Source organism: Psammomys obesus, unplaced genomic scaffold, assembly GCF_907164565.1.
Source record: "Psammomys obesus unplaced genomic scaffold, mPsaObe1.curated_primary_1811, whole genome shotgun sequence".
Taxonomy (NCBI): domain Eukaryota; kingdom Metazoa; phylum Chordata; class Mammalia; order Rodentia; family Muridae; genus Psammomys; species Psammomys obesus.
The window spans coordinates 654,068-666,923 of record NW_026590905.1 but is presented as its reverse complement, the minus strand read 5'-3'; the positions used below and the strand labels follow the sequence as shown (position 1 = coordinate 666,923).

General features: G+C 53.6%; 2 protein-coding genes across 2 annotated transcripts in view; both read left to right on the top strand.

The window, feature by feature from the left end:
- Ptms (parathymosin) overlaps nucleotides 1-3,547 on the top strand; it is a 6,044-nt gene extending 2,497 nt beyond the window's left edge. Inside the window, exons 3-6 of the mRNA XM_055609393.1 lie at nucleotides 2,253-2,324; nucleotides 2,533-2,611; nucleotides 2,763-2,824; nucleotides 2,998-3,547. Of these exons, the coding sequence (XP_055465368.1) occupies nucleotides 2,253-2,324; nucleotides 2,533-2,611; nucleotides 2,763-2,824; nucleotides 2,998-3,048 (264 nt within the window). The 3' untranslated portion in view covers nucleotides 3,049-3,547. The remainder of the gene's footprint in view (nucleotides 1-2,252; nucleotides 2,325-2,532; nucleotides 2,612-2,762; nucleotides 2,825-2,997) is intronic.
- A 41-nt stretch (nucleotides 3,548-3,588) lies between these two features.
- On the top strand, nucleotides 3,589-12,650 carry Lag3 (lymphocyte activating 3). Its single transcript, XM_055609419.1, has 9 exons — nucleotides 3,589-3,648; nucleotides 5,483-5,592; nucleotides 5,830-5,977; nucleotides 6,372-6,664; nucleotides 7,258-7,521; nucleotides 7,913-8,173; nucleotides 11,551-11,787; nucleotides 12,059-12,189; nucleotides 12,427-12,650. The coding sequence occupies exons 2-9, from the start codon at nucleotides 5,535-5,537 to the stop codon at nucleotides 12,583-12,585; spliced, it is 1,551 nt and encodes a 516-aa protein (XP_055465394.1). The 5' UTR covers nucleotides 3,589-3,648; nucleotides 5,483-5,534; the 3' UTR covers nucleotides 12,586-12,650.
- Nucleotides 12,651-12,856: the final 206 nt, after the last annotated feature.

Here is a 12,856-nt window from a genome sequence, read left to right as displayed (position 1 = left end):
GCCGCGGCTCCAGGTCTCTTTCCGCTATGACCTCACCTTTCCTCTGCTAAGCGGTTTGGGATCCTCAAGTGTAAACAGGACTCTCCGGGGAGGCTACTCCACGTCCCCTCCCCTCGCGGCCCGACCGTCTGTCTGTGCTTATCCCCGGAGCGCTGCGCCTCTCCCGCACCCCCTTTCTGCCCATCCTCATTCGTTCTCCCTTCACCACCGACTTCCAGTTTTTTGTTTTTTGTTTTTTTTCCTTCTTTATCGCCTCCCTTCATGTCGAATTCCTAAAAATCAGAAAGGTGGCGAGAACAGCCTTCGAAAAAGCCGAAGCTCGGTATCGCCCGACCATACGTCAAAGCTGTCTTTGCTCTCAGCAGCTGCCTTTCCCGGCCTCATCCCTTTGCCCTTGTCTCCGTTCCAGCCTTCCTCTAATTTCCCCAGGGAAACTGCGGAGTGTCGCTTAGGGAAATTAATGCGGCCAGGCTTGGGGGCTGGGAGCCCAGTCTTTTTTTGGGGGGTGGGGTGGGGTGGGGGGCTGTCAGTATAGTTCTGGAGGCCCAAGTGGAAGAGGGGAGCTAATAGAATGAAAGGCAGTGGGAGAGGGGACATGTGAGATGGGACAAGGTGTGCCTGTGTGGCCCTCCGGTGGGTTGTGCGATGGCATGTGACTTGACTGAGTAGGCGTCTTTGTATGTCTGAGACGCAGCGAGCGTGTGGTTCTGCCCGTGTCAGTTACATGTGTGCATGCGGCGGCCGAGACGTTCTGGAGGCATGCTGGCGCTTTGTGAGCGCCGAGCGGCTGCGCTGTCCTCCTGTGAGAGTGTGCCAGCATGCCCAAACACCGGGCCATGTGTCTCCGGAGTGAGTGGGCGCTCCCCCGAAGATGTGCGAGTTGGTGTTGGCCTGGGTGAGCTAGTGTACCCGTGTGGAGGCCAGAGTGCTGCTTAGCAACTGGGGGTAGGTCACATACCCTCCTGGAAAACAGATCATGGGAGGACAGTGACCAGAAGGACAGGACCCAAGAGGAGAGGGGCCAGCCCTGTGGACTTTGGTCTCCGCTATTCTCCGTCCCTTCCCCTCACCCCTCCGCCAACCCCAGTGGGAAACTCGGGCCAGGGCCTGGCTCAGGCTAAGCTGACTTAGTCCCTGCCTGGCCCAGGATGTGAGGAAAAGCCCACCTGGTAGTGCAAGTGCCAGACCCACCATGTTGCGGAGGTGACAAGTCAGGAATGCAGAAAGCTTCCTGGAGTGAGAGGGCCAAGTGTCCTGTGCTTTGCTCTCCTAAAGAAGGGCGCCAAGTGTCCCCAGGCCAGTTGTTTGGCACCAAGTCCCTCCTTTACACCCCAGCCTTGTTCTAGAAAGCACACGTCCTTTCGGGGTGATCTACTTGTGAAAACTCCCGACCCACTTGGGATCATGTACACAGAGTTGCATACTGACATTAGGTAGCATCAGAGGATGTGAGAGGAGAGAAGTGGACCTTGCAGGGGGTAGGAAGGCGGTATGTCCGGAGGGTCTTAACCCCCTTCAGAATAGCACTTCAAGCACCTGCTGGGTCTTAGTGGAAGCCTGGTGGGAGGGGCTCTGGACAGGCAACTCCCACCTTCCCATCCAGGCACACACTCTTATTTGTTGCGCTTTCTCCTTCCTCTGGGTGAAGGTGAAGAGCAGAGAGCCCTGAAAACTGTTTGGAGTTGGGGATAGAAGCCCATGTGGCCGAATGCTAGGGCCAGCTCCATATCCCCGCCTTTGGCCAAGTAGGAACAGGAGGATTAGGGAGAGACAGCCAGGGAAACAAAGGCCTCAGAAGCTGAAGGGGAAGCTGGGAGGGATGCCCGGGAGAGAGAGTACTTAGGCAAAGGCCCCTGAGGTAGACAAAAGGCAGATCCGGGGCAGGCAGAGAGGGTGAAGGGGGTGGGGCATCCAGGCTGCCGGCAGATGGGGGATTTGCTTTGTGGAGCTGAACTCTTAAGCCCCGGGAGGTTTGGGAGAACTTGATGGGGTGGGGGCCTCAGGTCCTCTGGACGCTCACCCCCTTTTCTTATCACTTTCCCACTCTTCTCTGGGGTCTTGGGAACAAAAGTCTCTGCTGTCAGCCAATTAGGCCCAACTCTGAGGACCCATGAGCTTCTGTTGTGTCTTAATCTTAACTACCTTCACTTAATACCTTTGACCTGGCTGCAGAGTTGGGGAGACAAGGCTGGGAGGGACTTGGGGCCTGTATGCCATTCGTGCTGAGAGAAAGGTGACCTTCTGCCTTGCAGGACCTGAAGGAAAAGAAGGAGAAAGTGGAGGAGAAGGCCGGCCGGAAAGAACGAAAGAAAGAAGTAGTGGAGGTAGGTGTGCGGTAGCAGGAGGAAGATGATCACACTTTGCCCAAACATCCTTCCTCCCCACCCTCACCTTCCTGGGTGTGTTGGGGTCCTGCCTGCCTCTTGACCCCTCCTCATTCCTTCCCTACCCTGAGGCTCCTGTGCCCTTTCATCACCCAGTGAGTGGACAGCACAGACAGCTTGACATCACTCCATGTCTTGGTCCCCACAGGAGGAGGAGAATGGAGCTGAGGAGGAGGAAGAAGAAACTGCTGAGGACGGAGAGGACGATGATGAAGGGGATGAAGAAGGTAGGGATGGGCAGGGAAAGATGGGCTGGAAAAAGTTGAGGCTCAAAGGAGCAGAGTCAGGGGGCAGTTGAAGACTGGAAGCCAGGATTGGGGTGGGTCTGTACCTGGGCCCTCCCAGCCTTCCCCCAATGACTCACTTCTGGCTCCTCAGATGAGGAAGAAGAGGAGGAGGAGGATGAAGGCCCCGTGCGGAAGAGAACTGCTGAAGAGGAGGTTCGAGCTGGTTTGGGAGCCTGAGAGGCTGTTGGGACTATAGCAGGGGCTGGGTGCCCTTTGGATTTGGACCCAGGTCGTTGTGGTGGCATAGGCAGGGGCTGGAGTAGGGCCAGCGGGAAGAGGGGGAGGTCTCCTTTGTATGACTACCTCAGCTCTTATCCTCTCCACAGGATGAAGCTGATCCCAAGAGGCAGAAGACAGAAAATGGGGCTTCGGCATGAGCCCCTGTCAGTGGGCTTGGGGATGGGAGGCCCCTCAGGTCCTGGAGGCAGGGCAGGAACACACAAGTCCAGCCCGCCTTCTCCTGGCTCCCTGCTCTGGCCCTGCCCCAGAGCTGTGACCCTTGTCCTTCCACCCAGCCTCTCTTTTCCATCTCTCCAGACACTGCTCCTCCACCCTCACTGCCGTCGGTCCAGCTCCTGACCCGCCTCATCTGAGCTCCCCAGCCGGCCCTCACTTGCCCTTGCATTCCTTGTTTTTCCCTGCCTTCCCACACCATCCCATCTGTTCCAGTCCTTGCGAAGCCTCTCCTCACTCTCTGCGCCCCCAGTCTCTCAGCCTGCCCTTCTCTCTCCTGCCTGACCCCTGGGTCTCCCTCAGATTCCTTCCTCTCAGACAGCGCCAGGCCGGGGTGGGGCTGGGGTTGGGGCCAAGCCCCGAAGCTGCCCCCTCCCCTTTTTGTATAATTTAATAAAGAAATGGTCGCGCTTCTGTTTTTAACCTGTGTCCTGCTTTCCCAGAGTCCTGTCAGTGCATGAAAGGGTGGAGAGGGGCCTGCTGACCTCATACCTACATCGTAGAAGACACAACCAGTCCTTCAGGTGTGGACTGGGAGCCCAGTGTCTTCCCCTGGAAGCTGACATATGTCCTGTTTTGGGTTTCTGGGGATGCTTCTCAGCAAGGCACAGTATCATGTTAACCCACATAAGATCTAGACACTGCTGAGCCCAGTGGAAAGCTACCAGATCTGTTGTGCTGAACCAGGCAGAAACAGGAAGTCCCACCCCCAAGGTGGAAGAGGGTGGTAGGCCTAGGTCTTAACCTAGGGTTTGGAAAGGGAACTAGCAAGCATGGACATGTTTTGATACGTGGAAGGAAGGGTCCTCAAGTGGAACAGGGAAGGACTCAGTTGTCAGGCTTGTCACCTGTCCTTTCATTTTCTGAGCTGGGCAAGAGAGCTGCTGGATTCCTCCAGAGCCCTTCTGCCTCAGTTTGCATTCTAAGATGCCCTCCCTACAGCCCATCTCACTATGCAGCCGTGGCTGGGCTGGGCTGGAATTCACAGAGAACTGCCTGCCTCTCTCTGCCTTACAAGTTTTTGTTTTGTTTTTGTTGACGTAGGGTATACCTTGAGGCCCCGGGGTGACCCTGAACTCATCTTCCCCTGGGAGCTGACATATGTCCTGTTTTGAGTTTCTGGAGATGAAACCCCAGTTTCCCAGGGGAACCCAAGCAAGCCTGAAACTCAATTCATCCCCCTCCCACCTTCCAAACGTTAGCTCTTCTGGAGTCTTTTCGGCTACAAGATTTCTGCATTATTCCATCTCCATAGATCTTTGCCTTCATTTTTTTGTACAGGATCTTTAGGTGGGGGGGGGACTTTGAAGATGGGAAGGTATCCCATTGTTCTTCAGTCATGAGTGTTTGCTGCTCTGCCAGGAGACCTGAGTTAGGGTTCCAGCATCCAGATCGGGCAGCTCACAAACCACCTGGAACTCCAGATCTGAATAGTGTGACACTCTCCTCAGGCCTCTGGGCATTCACATACAGGTGGCATTCATGCACACTGACGCACAAATAAAGATATTTAAAACAAGTATCCCACCGTCCTCCTCTTCCCAGGAAGATGGAAAGCCACCCCACAAGGCAAACAGGGCTAAGGACCAGACAGTCTTTGCCTTCATGCTTCCTAACCTTGGCAAGTTATTTAATGACCCCCTTGGTTTCCTGTACAAAAGGAGTGGCTATCAGGTTTCACAAGTTGCTTTGTGGAAAATGTACAATATTATATGTAGCAAAGAATGAAGGCTCATCCCATGTAGCTGCTATGCTTTTCCACCCAGCCCTTACCCAGACCTGGTTACTTGTACTATGGTGACACTTCTTGTGTACCTGTCCAAGAGATGCTGAGCAGCTAGGGAGGCAAGTCTGCAGGGGCGGTGACGTTCTTGGCGAGTTAATAGGAAAAGAGCCTGTCAAGAGGAAACTGGATGTGGGGCCGGCCGGTGAGGCAGCTTAAAAGTTACAGCTGTAGTTCTAGGCAGAAATGCTTGGTAGAGAACCTAGGTGAAGAGGGGGCGGAGGGGAGACCCGAGCCTGAGGAAGTAAACAAGGGGAGTGCCACCACAGAGATGGAGGGCTCTGCTGCTGGGAATCAGCCCCCTCACACTTTCCACTGTGAAGCGAAACCCCAAGCCCTGGGCTGGGGGGCGGGCAGTGGGGAGGGGAAGTGGGGAAGGAAAGCAGAAGGGCCCCGGGGGAGCAGATAAGCATCCCGTTCACTTGCCTCAGCTCTGCTCTCCAGCCGCAGCCCTGCCCTCTAACAATTCCCCTCTGCTCTCTCTCCAGACCCTCTCGTAGGGTCCTCTTTACCCTACCTTCTCTTCCTCTGCCTCACCTCCCTCCTTTGTAGATATCTTTTTATTTTCCTCCCAGGACCCCTTTCTGACCTCCCTTGAGGGCTGGGGAGGCCCAGGCCTTAGAGGAGATGAGGAAGGCTCTGCTCCTGGGCCTGTTGCTTCTGGGACTGCTTTGGGAAGCTCCAGGTAAGATGGGAAGTTCTGGAAAAACCAGCAGGGACTTCAGTGGCCTGTCTCTTTAGCTCAGTGGTAATCTTCGAATACCTTTTTTTTAGGGCATTCCTTCCAACCCCAAAGCTACCTCAGTTTCTCCTCGACAGGGAGGAATGATGTTTCTCTCTTGGGAATGCCAAGGTCCTAAGGTCCTTCTCTATTCTCAAATCTCTTGGCTCATGGCCCTTGGCCTCTCTTTTGCTCCACTAGTCGCGGCCTCAGGGCCTGGGAACAAGGTCTCTGTGGTGTGGGCCCAAGAGGGAGCTCCTGTCCATCTTCCCTGCAGCCCCAAATTCCCCCACCGGGATCCCAGCCTTCTGCGAAGAGGAGGGGTCACTTGGCAACATCAACCAGACAGGTATGAACTCCAAAGTTGGGCGACAGAGCCTCCCAATCTGGTGCTAATGGCATCCTCGTAAAATCCCACCCGAGCCGGTTTTGTCCTTTCTGTGAGTACCTCTGAAACTAGGGGCTCAGCCTCCTCCACCCTCACACAGCCTTCCTGTGATTTCTCTGCAACCTGCTCTCCACACACCTGCATCCAGTCGCAGGTGGTGCTGAAACCCTACAGACGTGGGAACAGGGATAGTTATGGAGGGGGTGATGGGGGTAGGGGGAGAGGCTGCTTCCGAAGATCAAGCGGTCTCTTAGGCGGGTTGTTTTATCCTCAGAGTGTGCTTGGAGAGCGTGTCCCGCACGGCCTTTTCAAATTGCCCCGGAATTTCTCAGTCCCATTCTCTCTCCCCAACCAGTGGTCAACAGGCTCCCACCCCTGACCTTGACCTTCGCGAGGGGGTCCCTTCGCCCGGGAGCCCAGCACCCCGTCGCTACACGGTCCTGAGCGTGGCTCCAGGAGGCCTGCGCAGCGGGAGGCTGCCCCTGCCTCCCCGCGTGCAGCTGGATGAGCGCGGCCTCCAGCGCGGGGACTTCTCGCTGTGGTTGCGCCCGGCCCAGCGAGCCGATGCTGGCGAGTACCACGCCACCGTGCGCCTCCCGGACCGCACCCTCTCCTGCAGTCTCCGCCTGCGCGTGGGCCAGGCCTCGAGTAGGTGGGGCCGGGACAAAGGGAGAGGGGCTGGGATGCAGAGCCTTGCGGCTCCGAGGCAGGAACAGCCGTGGCAAAGGTTGTACTTTAGACCCTGCCCGAGGACCCCCAGGAGTGATGGCAGAGTGGAAAGTGTCCCCCTGAAATGCATGCCTCAAGACGGGGTGGGGGTGGGGGGAGTGAGGGGGCTATGGAGAGAAATCGTGTCACACCCATCCCCCCAGCTTTCTTTCCCCCACCTCCAGCGGGAGGGCCCTCCCTGGTGGAGGTAGAGGTGGGGAAGCACCTCTTCTTTTTTTGGGGGGGGGGGGGGCTAGAGTGATTCATTTGAGACCTCTGCAGCTCATCCTCAGGCAAGGTCTGCCCAAAGAAGAAAAGGCCAAGTTAAGTAAAGTAGAAGCAGGAGCCCCAGGTCTCTAGGAAATCCACATTAAGCGCCCCCGGGTTTCAAGCACTGAGTTGGGAGTCAGGGACATCTGAAATCAGCATCTCTGTTTCCATGAGTGTTCAGCCTGGTTTGGCCGGCTGCACCGAGTGTTTCCATCTAGTGGACTGATCTGCTTTTTTTGTTTTGTTTTGTTACTTTTGCACAGTGATTGCCAGTCCCCCAGGACCCCTCAGGCCGTCTGACTGGGTCATTTTGAACTGCTCCTTTAGCCGCCCTGACCGCCCAGTCTCTGTGCACTGGTTCCGGGGCCAGAGCCGAGTCGCCGTCCACAAGTCTCCCCGTCACCACTTAGCTGAAAGTTTCCTCTTACTGCCTCAAGTCAGCCCCGCGGACTCGGGGACCTGGGGCTGCCTTCTCACCTACAAGGACGGCTTCAATGTCTCCATTACGTACAGCCTGCAGGTTCTGGGTAACACTTCTGAGCTGTCTTTACCCTTGACCACAACTCCATCCAGCCCCAACACCTCCTCTGACTCACGGGCCCCCAAAACTGGTTCTCAGCCTTGGTGCCACCTCGGATTGCTCTGCCTCGGTGTCCAAACCCTTTCCTCTCTGAGAGTCTTTTAGCTGCTGTCTCTCATTGTCCCTTGGCTGCCCGGCCTTCTGATAGCCTTCTTTCTCCCACTGGCTCAGCCCAGTAGGCGTTTTCCAGTTTCCCTAGTTTGTCTGCTTCGTTCGGTTTCTCTGTGTGTTACAGCCAAATCCCTCCTTCACCCTCCTGCCTTCCTTCCTTGAAGTTCCCGCCCTCTAGCCCACCGCACCCTGACCCCTCGGCGTTGACTTGGCTTTCTTTTCCTCAGCCCCTCTGACAGTGTACGCCGCTGCCGGCTCTCGGGTGGAGCTGCCTTGTCGCCTGTCCCCCCGTGTGGAGGACTCTTCTTTGCTTACTGCCAAGTGGACTCCTCCCTGGGGAGGCCCTGAGATCCTGGTGGCTGGAAAGAGCAGCAATCTCACCCTTCAGCTTGAGGCCGTGGGACTGGCTCAGGCTGGGACCTACGCCTGCAGCGTCCTCGCGCAGGGGCAGCAGCTCAGGGCCGAGGTCACTCTGGCAGTCATCACAGGTCAGCCACAGGTGGGAAAGGAACAGCTTCCATTTCCGGGGAGAAACAACAGGGCGGGAGTGTTGGCTGGCCAAAGACGGTACTCCATCATACGTGGCCATCCTGTTCAAGCTGTAGCTTCTTTTCTTTTTAATTTTTATTTATGAGTGTGTTTGTGTGTTTGTGTGTGTGTGTGTGTGTGCGCGCACGTGCACGCATACAATGAGTGCACATGTGTAAAGCTCACGGGACAACTCTCTGGACTCAGTTCTCTTCCCCCAGCCTTGCTCTGGGTTCTAGGGATTGAACTCAGATGTCCAGACTTGTACCTTTTCTCATGTAGCTTAGGATCACCTCAGCTCCTGAGCCTTCTGCCTCCACTCCCCAAGTGCTGAGGACTTACAGACACCGGTCTACCGGGCCTGTCAAACTATGAGCTTTTTTTTTTTTTTTTTTAACTCCCATGATAAAACAAAACAAAAAACAAAACTGAAACTGAAAATCTCCACTTGAGTCACAAAATAAAAGTTCCACCCTTGCCTAAGGGACTCCCCTATGCTGAATTGGTGGGATGGGTGAGAAGCTAGAAACAGAGGTAATAAAAAAAAATTGAAAAAAAAATTTTTTTTGAATAGTTAAAAGGAGGCACATATTCTCAAATCCTTGTTTGCTTTTGGTCTAGGGCTCCGTTAAAGTTGTGGGAGTTGACCTGGATTTGGAAGGAGTTGATAAATCAGTCCTTTGCCAGCAAATATTTACTGAGTGAGGGTTTCCAAGGCAGTATAGAACAAAAACAGGCAACCCCCAAAACAAAACAAACAAACAAAAACCCAAAATCAGAAAGTATGTGTTCGTTGATTGGCAGCTACAGCCAAGACAGGTTAGTGACCTCAGTGTTTTCCCGTGGCCACTAAGACACAAGTAGCACCACACAGGTGCTTTGTATTGTATATCGGAGCCAGGTGTGGTGGGACGCTGCTGAAATCCCAGCACTCTGCAGGAGGATCAGGAATTCCAGGCTAGCCCCAGAGTACACAGTGAGTTCATTTTTCATGTCAGTCCTTTTGCTGACTCAGTCTATTAGCAAGTCCATTGGGATCCCACTCATCCTAAACCCTTCTTTGCCATATTCAATCAGTCACCAAAGCCCACCCGTTCTTCTGCCCAGTGTTAATGGCCAGGGTCTTATATGCTAAATATCTGAGGCTTTGGAGTTGGCCTTGAACTCCTGAACCAGTGATCTCTCTGTCTGTACCTCCAGGTACTGGGATTACAAGTGTGAACCACCGTGCCTGGCCTCCAATGTCCCCCTCTTCTTCCTCCTTCTTCACCTCCTTCTCTTTTGACACAAGGTCTGATGTGTGCCAGGTGGGCCTAAACTCACTATACAGTGGAGGATGGTTTTGAATTTCTAATTTTCCTGCCTCCACCTCCCAAGTGCTAGGATTATAGACAGACAGCCACAACCCCCAGTTTATGACTAGGAATTGAAGCCAGGGCTTCTGCCTGGTAAAGATCATCTGGGCTAAATCAGCAGCCCTCCAGCATCTTCTAAAAGGTCAATTGTTGGGCTGGTCGAGGCAAACACTCGCCTTTAATCCCAGCACTTGGAAGGCACAGAGGCACTTGAGTTTGAGGCCAGCCTAGTCTAAGGACCAGTTCCAGGACAGCCAGGACAACAGAGAGAAACCCTGTCTCAACAACAACAACAAAAACAAACAAAACAACAGCCAACCCTATGTTCAGCTACTTAGTGGGAGAAATATTACCACTCCTGTTTTACAAAGAAGGAATGTTCTGAAGGTTGCACCATTGGGAAATGTAAGCCTCAGGGTCTAAATTTGAAATTTGGATGTGTCATTAAGTCCCCCATAGGCTGTGCTCAGCAGGGTCAAGGCCCTTCGCCATTTTTCTGCTTCTATCACTCTATCTCTAGTAAGCTTTGTGCGTGTTCTGCCTGGGGCTCAATCAGCTGGTTACTTGCTCTGTAAACATTCAAGGAAGGGCCATAAAGCTCACCCAGAGGTACCACAAAGGTGGGGGGCACTGGTGTGAGCCAAGTGATGGAGGCAGGGTTGTTCTCAGGAGTACTGGGTGCTAATTCACCTGACTGACCATTGGGAGTCTGAGCAGTTATGAAATGAATGTGTGTGTGTGTGTGTGTGTGTGTGTGTGTGTGTGTGTGTTTCTGTGGGAGTATGTACACACAGGGTATCCAAGGAGATCTGAGAAGAGCATGTTAGATCCCCTGGAGCCGACAGGTGTGGGTGCTGTGAACTAAGCATGGGTTCTCTCAGTTAGCAGTAAACCCTGATAACTTAGTAAACACTGAGCCTCCTCCCTCGCACCCCACCCCCCTTTTCAAGACAGGGTTTCTCTGTGAAGCCTTGGTTGTCCTGGACTCGCTTTGTGGACTGGGCTGGCCTCAAACTCCCAGAGATCTGCCTGCCTCTGCCTCCCCGAGTGCTGGGATTACATGCATGCCCAGCTTACTTCTTCCGTTTGTTTTATTTAAAAATGTATTTTATAAACCTGGTGGTGGCAGAGGTTGCGGTGGCAGTGAGTTCGAGGCCAGTCCTAGTCTACAGAGTGAGTCCCAGGGCAGCCACGACTGCACAGAACAACCCTGCCCAGAACAAAGTACTTTATTATATGTACATGGGCGTTCTGTCTGCTTGCACATCTGTGTCTAGTACCCACAGAAACAGAAGAGGGCATTGGTCTCCCGGATCTGGGCAAGATTGTGAGCTACCCTGTGGGTGATGGGAATCGAACCTGGGTCCTTTGGAAGAACAGCAAATACTCTTAACCATGTAGCCATCTCTCCAGCCTTTTGTTATGTTTGTAAAACAAGGTCTTATGCAGCTCAAGCTGACCTTGAATTCAATGTGTAGTGGATCTGTGCTTTCTGATTTTCTTGTATCGGTTTACGTGGTGCTGGGAATTGAACCCACGGACTCACGCATTCTAGGACTGAGGTACATACCCAGCATGAATAGTATTTCTCATGTGGCTATCAGTACCACTTTGAGTTTGAATAGTGTCTTGAAGGGTTGGGAAACGATCAAACCAGAGCACTGTTTTAAGATTACTGTGGCCAGGTGGGGTGCCCCTGTCATCTCAGTACTTATGAGATGGAGGCAGGAGAATCAGGAGTTCAAGGCTATCATTGGCTACATAGTGAGGTCAAGGCCAGCTTGAACTACGTGAGACCCTGTCTCAAAAACACAAAACCAAAGCACAGATAAATTTAGTCATGACCTAGGATGTCTGCCCCCGAGGTTTGCCCAGTCTGATCTCTGTTGAGAGTGGGATGACAGAGACGTGGGCGGGTTGCAACTTTGACAATAACTAAGGGGTCAAGACCCCCATGAAATATCTTCCCTCTAATTTTTCAGTGACTCCTAAGTCCTTCGGGCTACCTGGCTCCCTGGGGAAGCTGTTATGTGAAGTAACCCCAACATCCGGACGAGAACGGTTTGTGTGGTGGCCCCTGAACAACCAGTCCAGGAGTTCCCCAGGCCCTCAGCTGGAGATGCAGGAGACCAGGCTCCTTTCTGAGCCTTGGCAATGCCAGTTGTATGAGGGGCAGAAGCTTCTTGGAGCAGCGACGTACATCACAGAGTCTAGCTCAGGTCCGAGGTTCCAAAACGCCATGGCCCCAACTCTGAGACAGTCACCTTGATCACCTTCCAAGCCCTCCACCCCCACGTCTTCCCCTTCCCACTCAGACTTCCTGACTTCAAGCTCTTTAGGCCTGACCTATTTCTGTCATCAATTAGCTGAATGATCCCGGACAAGTCTCTTAAACTCTCTGTCCTCGTTGTATCTATAAAGGACGAGGGTGAAGCGAGGTGTCCCTTTTCATCTCCCACCCCTGGGTCTAATCCAGTGCTTTCTTCATAGGTGCCCGGAGTGCGAGGAGAACCTCAGGTGACCTTAAAGGAGGCCATCTCTTTCTCCTCCTGATCCTTGGTGCCTTCTTATTGTTCCTTTTGGTGACTGGGGCCTTTGGCTTTCACCTATGGAGAAGACAGGTAAGCCAGGACACAGCTCTGCCTGTCCTCAGACCTCAGAGTGCTGTGTGGGACTCCACCCTTGAGAAGGATAACCATGATGGATTCCGAATATGCTCCCTGAGCCTCTGTGCTGGGAACACCTTATAGTTGGCTGAAAGTGGCTGAAAGAAGACCCTGGTCCAGATGGGGAAGGCTGGAACTCTGGGATTTGTTTTGTTCATTCCTCCTTCCTCCTCCATTGTCCTTTCCCCACAGTGGCAATGGAGAAGATTCTCTGCCTTAGAGCTTGGGATTCGCCCACCTCCTGCTCAGAGTAAGAGAGAGGAGCTGGAGCAAGAACTGGAGATAGAGATGGAACAGAAGCCAGAGCCAAAGCCCGAACTGGAACAGGAGCCAGAGCCCAGGCAGCTCTGACCCGGAGCTGAGGCAGCACGCAGGTCTCAGCGGCTCCTTCTGAATAAACTCCCTGTCAGCAGCAAGCTGGAGTCTGACTCTTTCTTGTCCTGAAAAGGTTCCTGTCTCTCCCTGCCACTGGGGGCTCTCTTCTCCCGCTCTAGCCTCCCAACCTACTTTCTCCAGCCAATCTTTCTCCTCATTCCCTTGTCTATTGCTTGCCTCTTTGTTTCTCTCTCTATGTTGCTCCCTTTCTCCCGAGTAACCCATTTTTCCCCTCTAAAGCTCCAAC

Coding starts and splice junctions, on each gene's coding strand:
- Lag3 (XM_055609419.1), top strand. CDS start 5,535: ATGAGGAAGGCTCTGCTCCTGGGCCTGTTGCTTCTGGGACTGCTTTGG. Junction 6,665..7,257: donor GCGCGTGGGCCAGGCCTCGA/GTAGGTGGGGCC, acceptor ACTTTTGCACAG/TGATTGCCAGTCCCCCAGGA. Junction 8,174..11,550: donor CACTCTGGCAGTCATCACAG/GTCAGCCACAGG, acceptor CTAATTTTTCAG/TGACTCCTAAGTCCTTCGGG.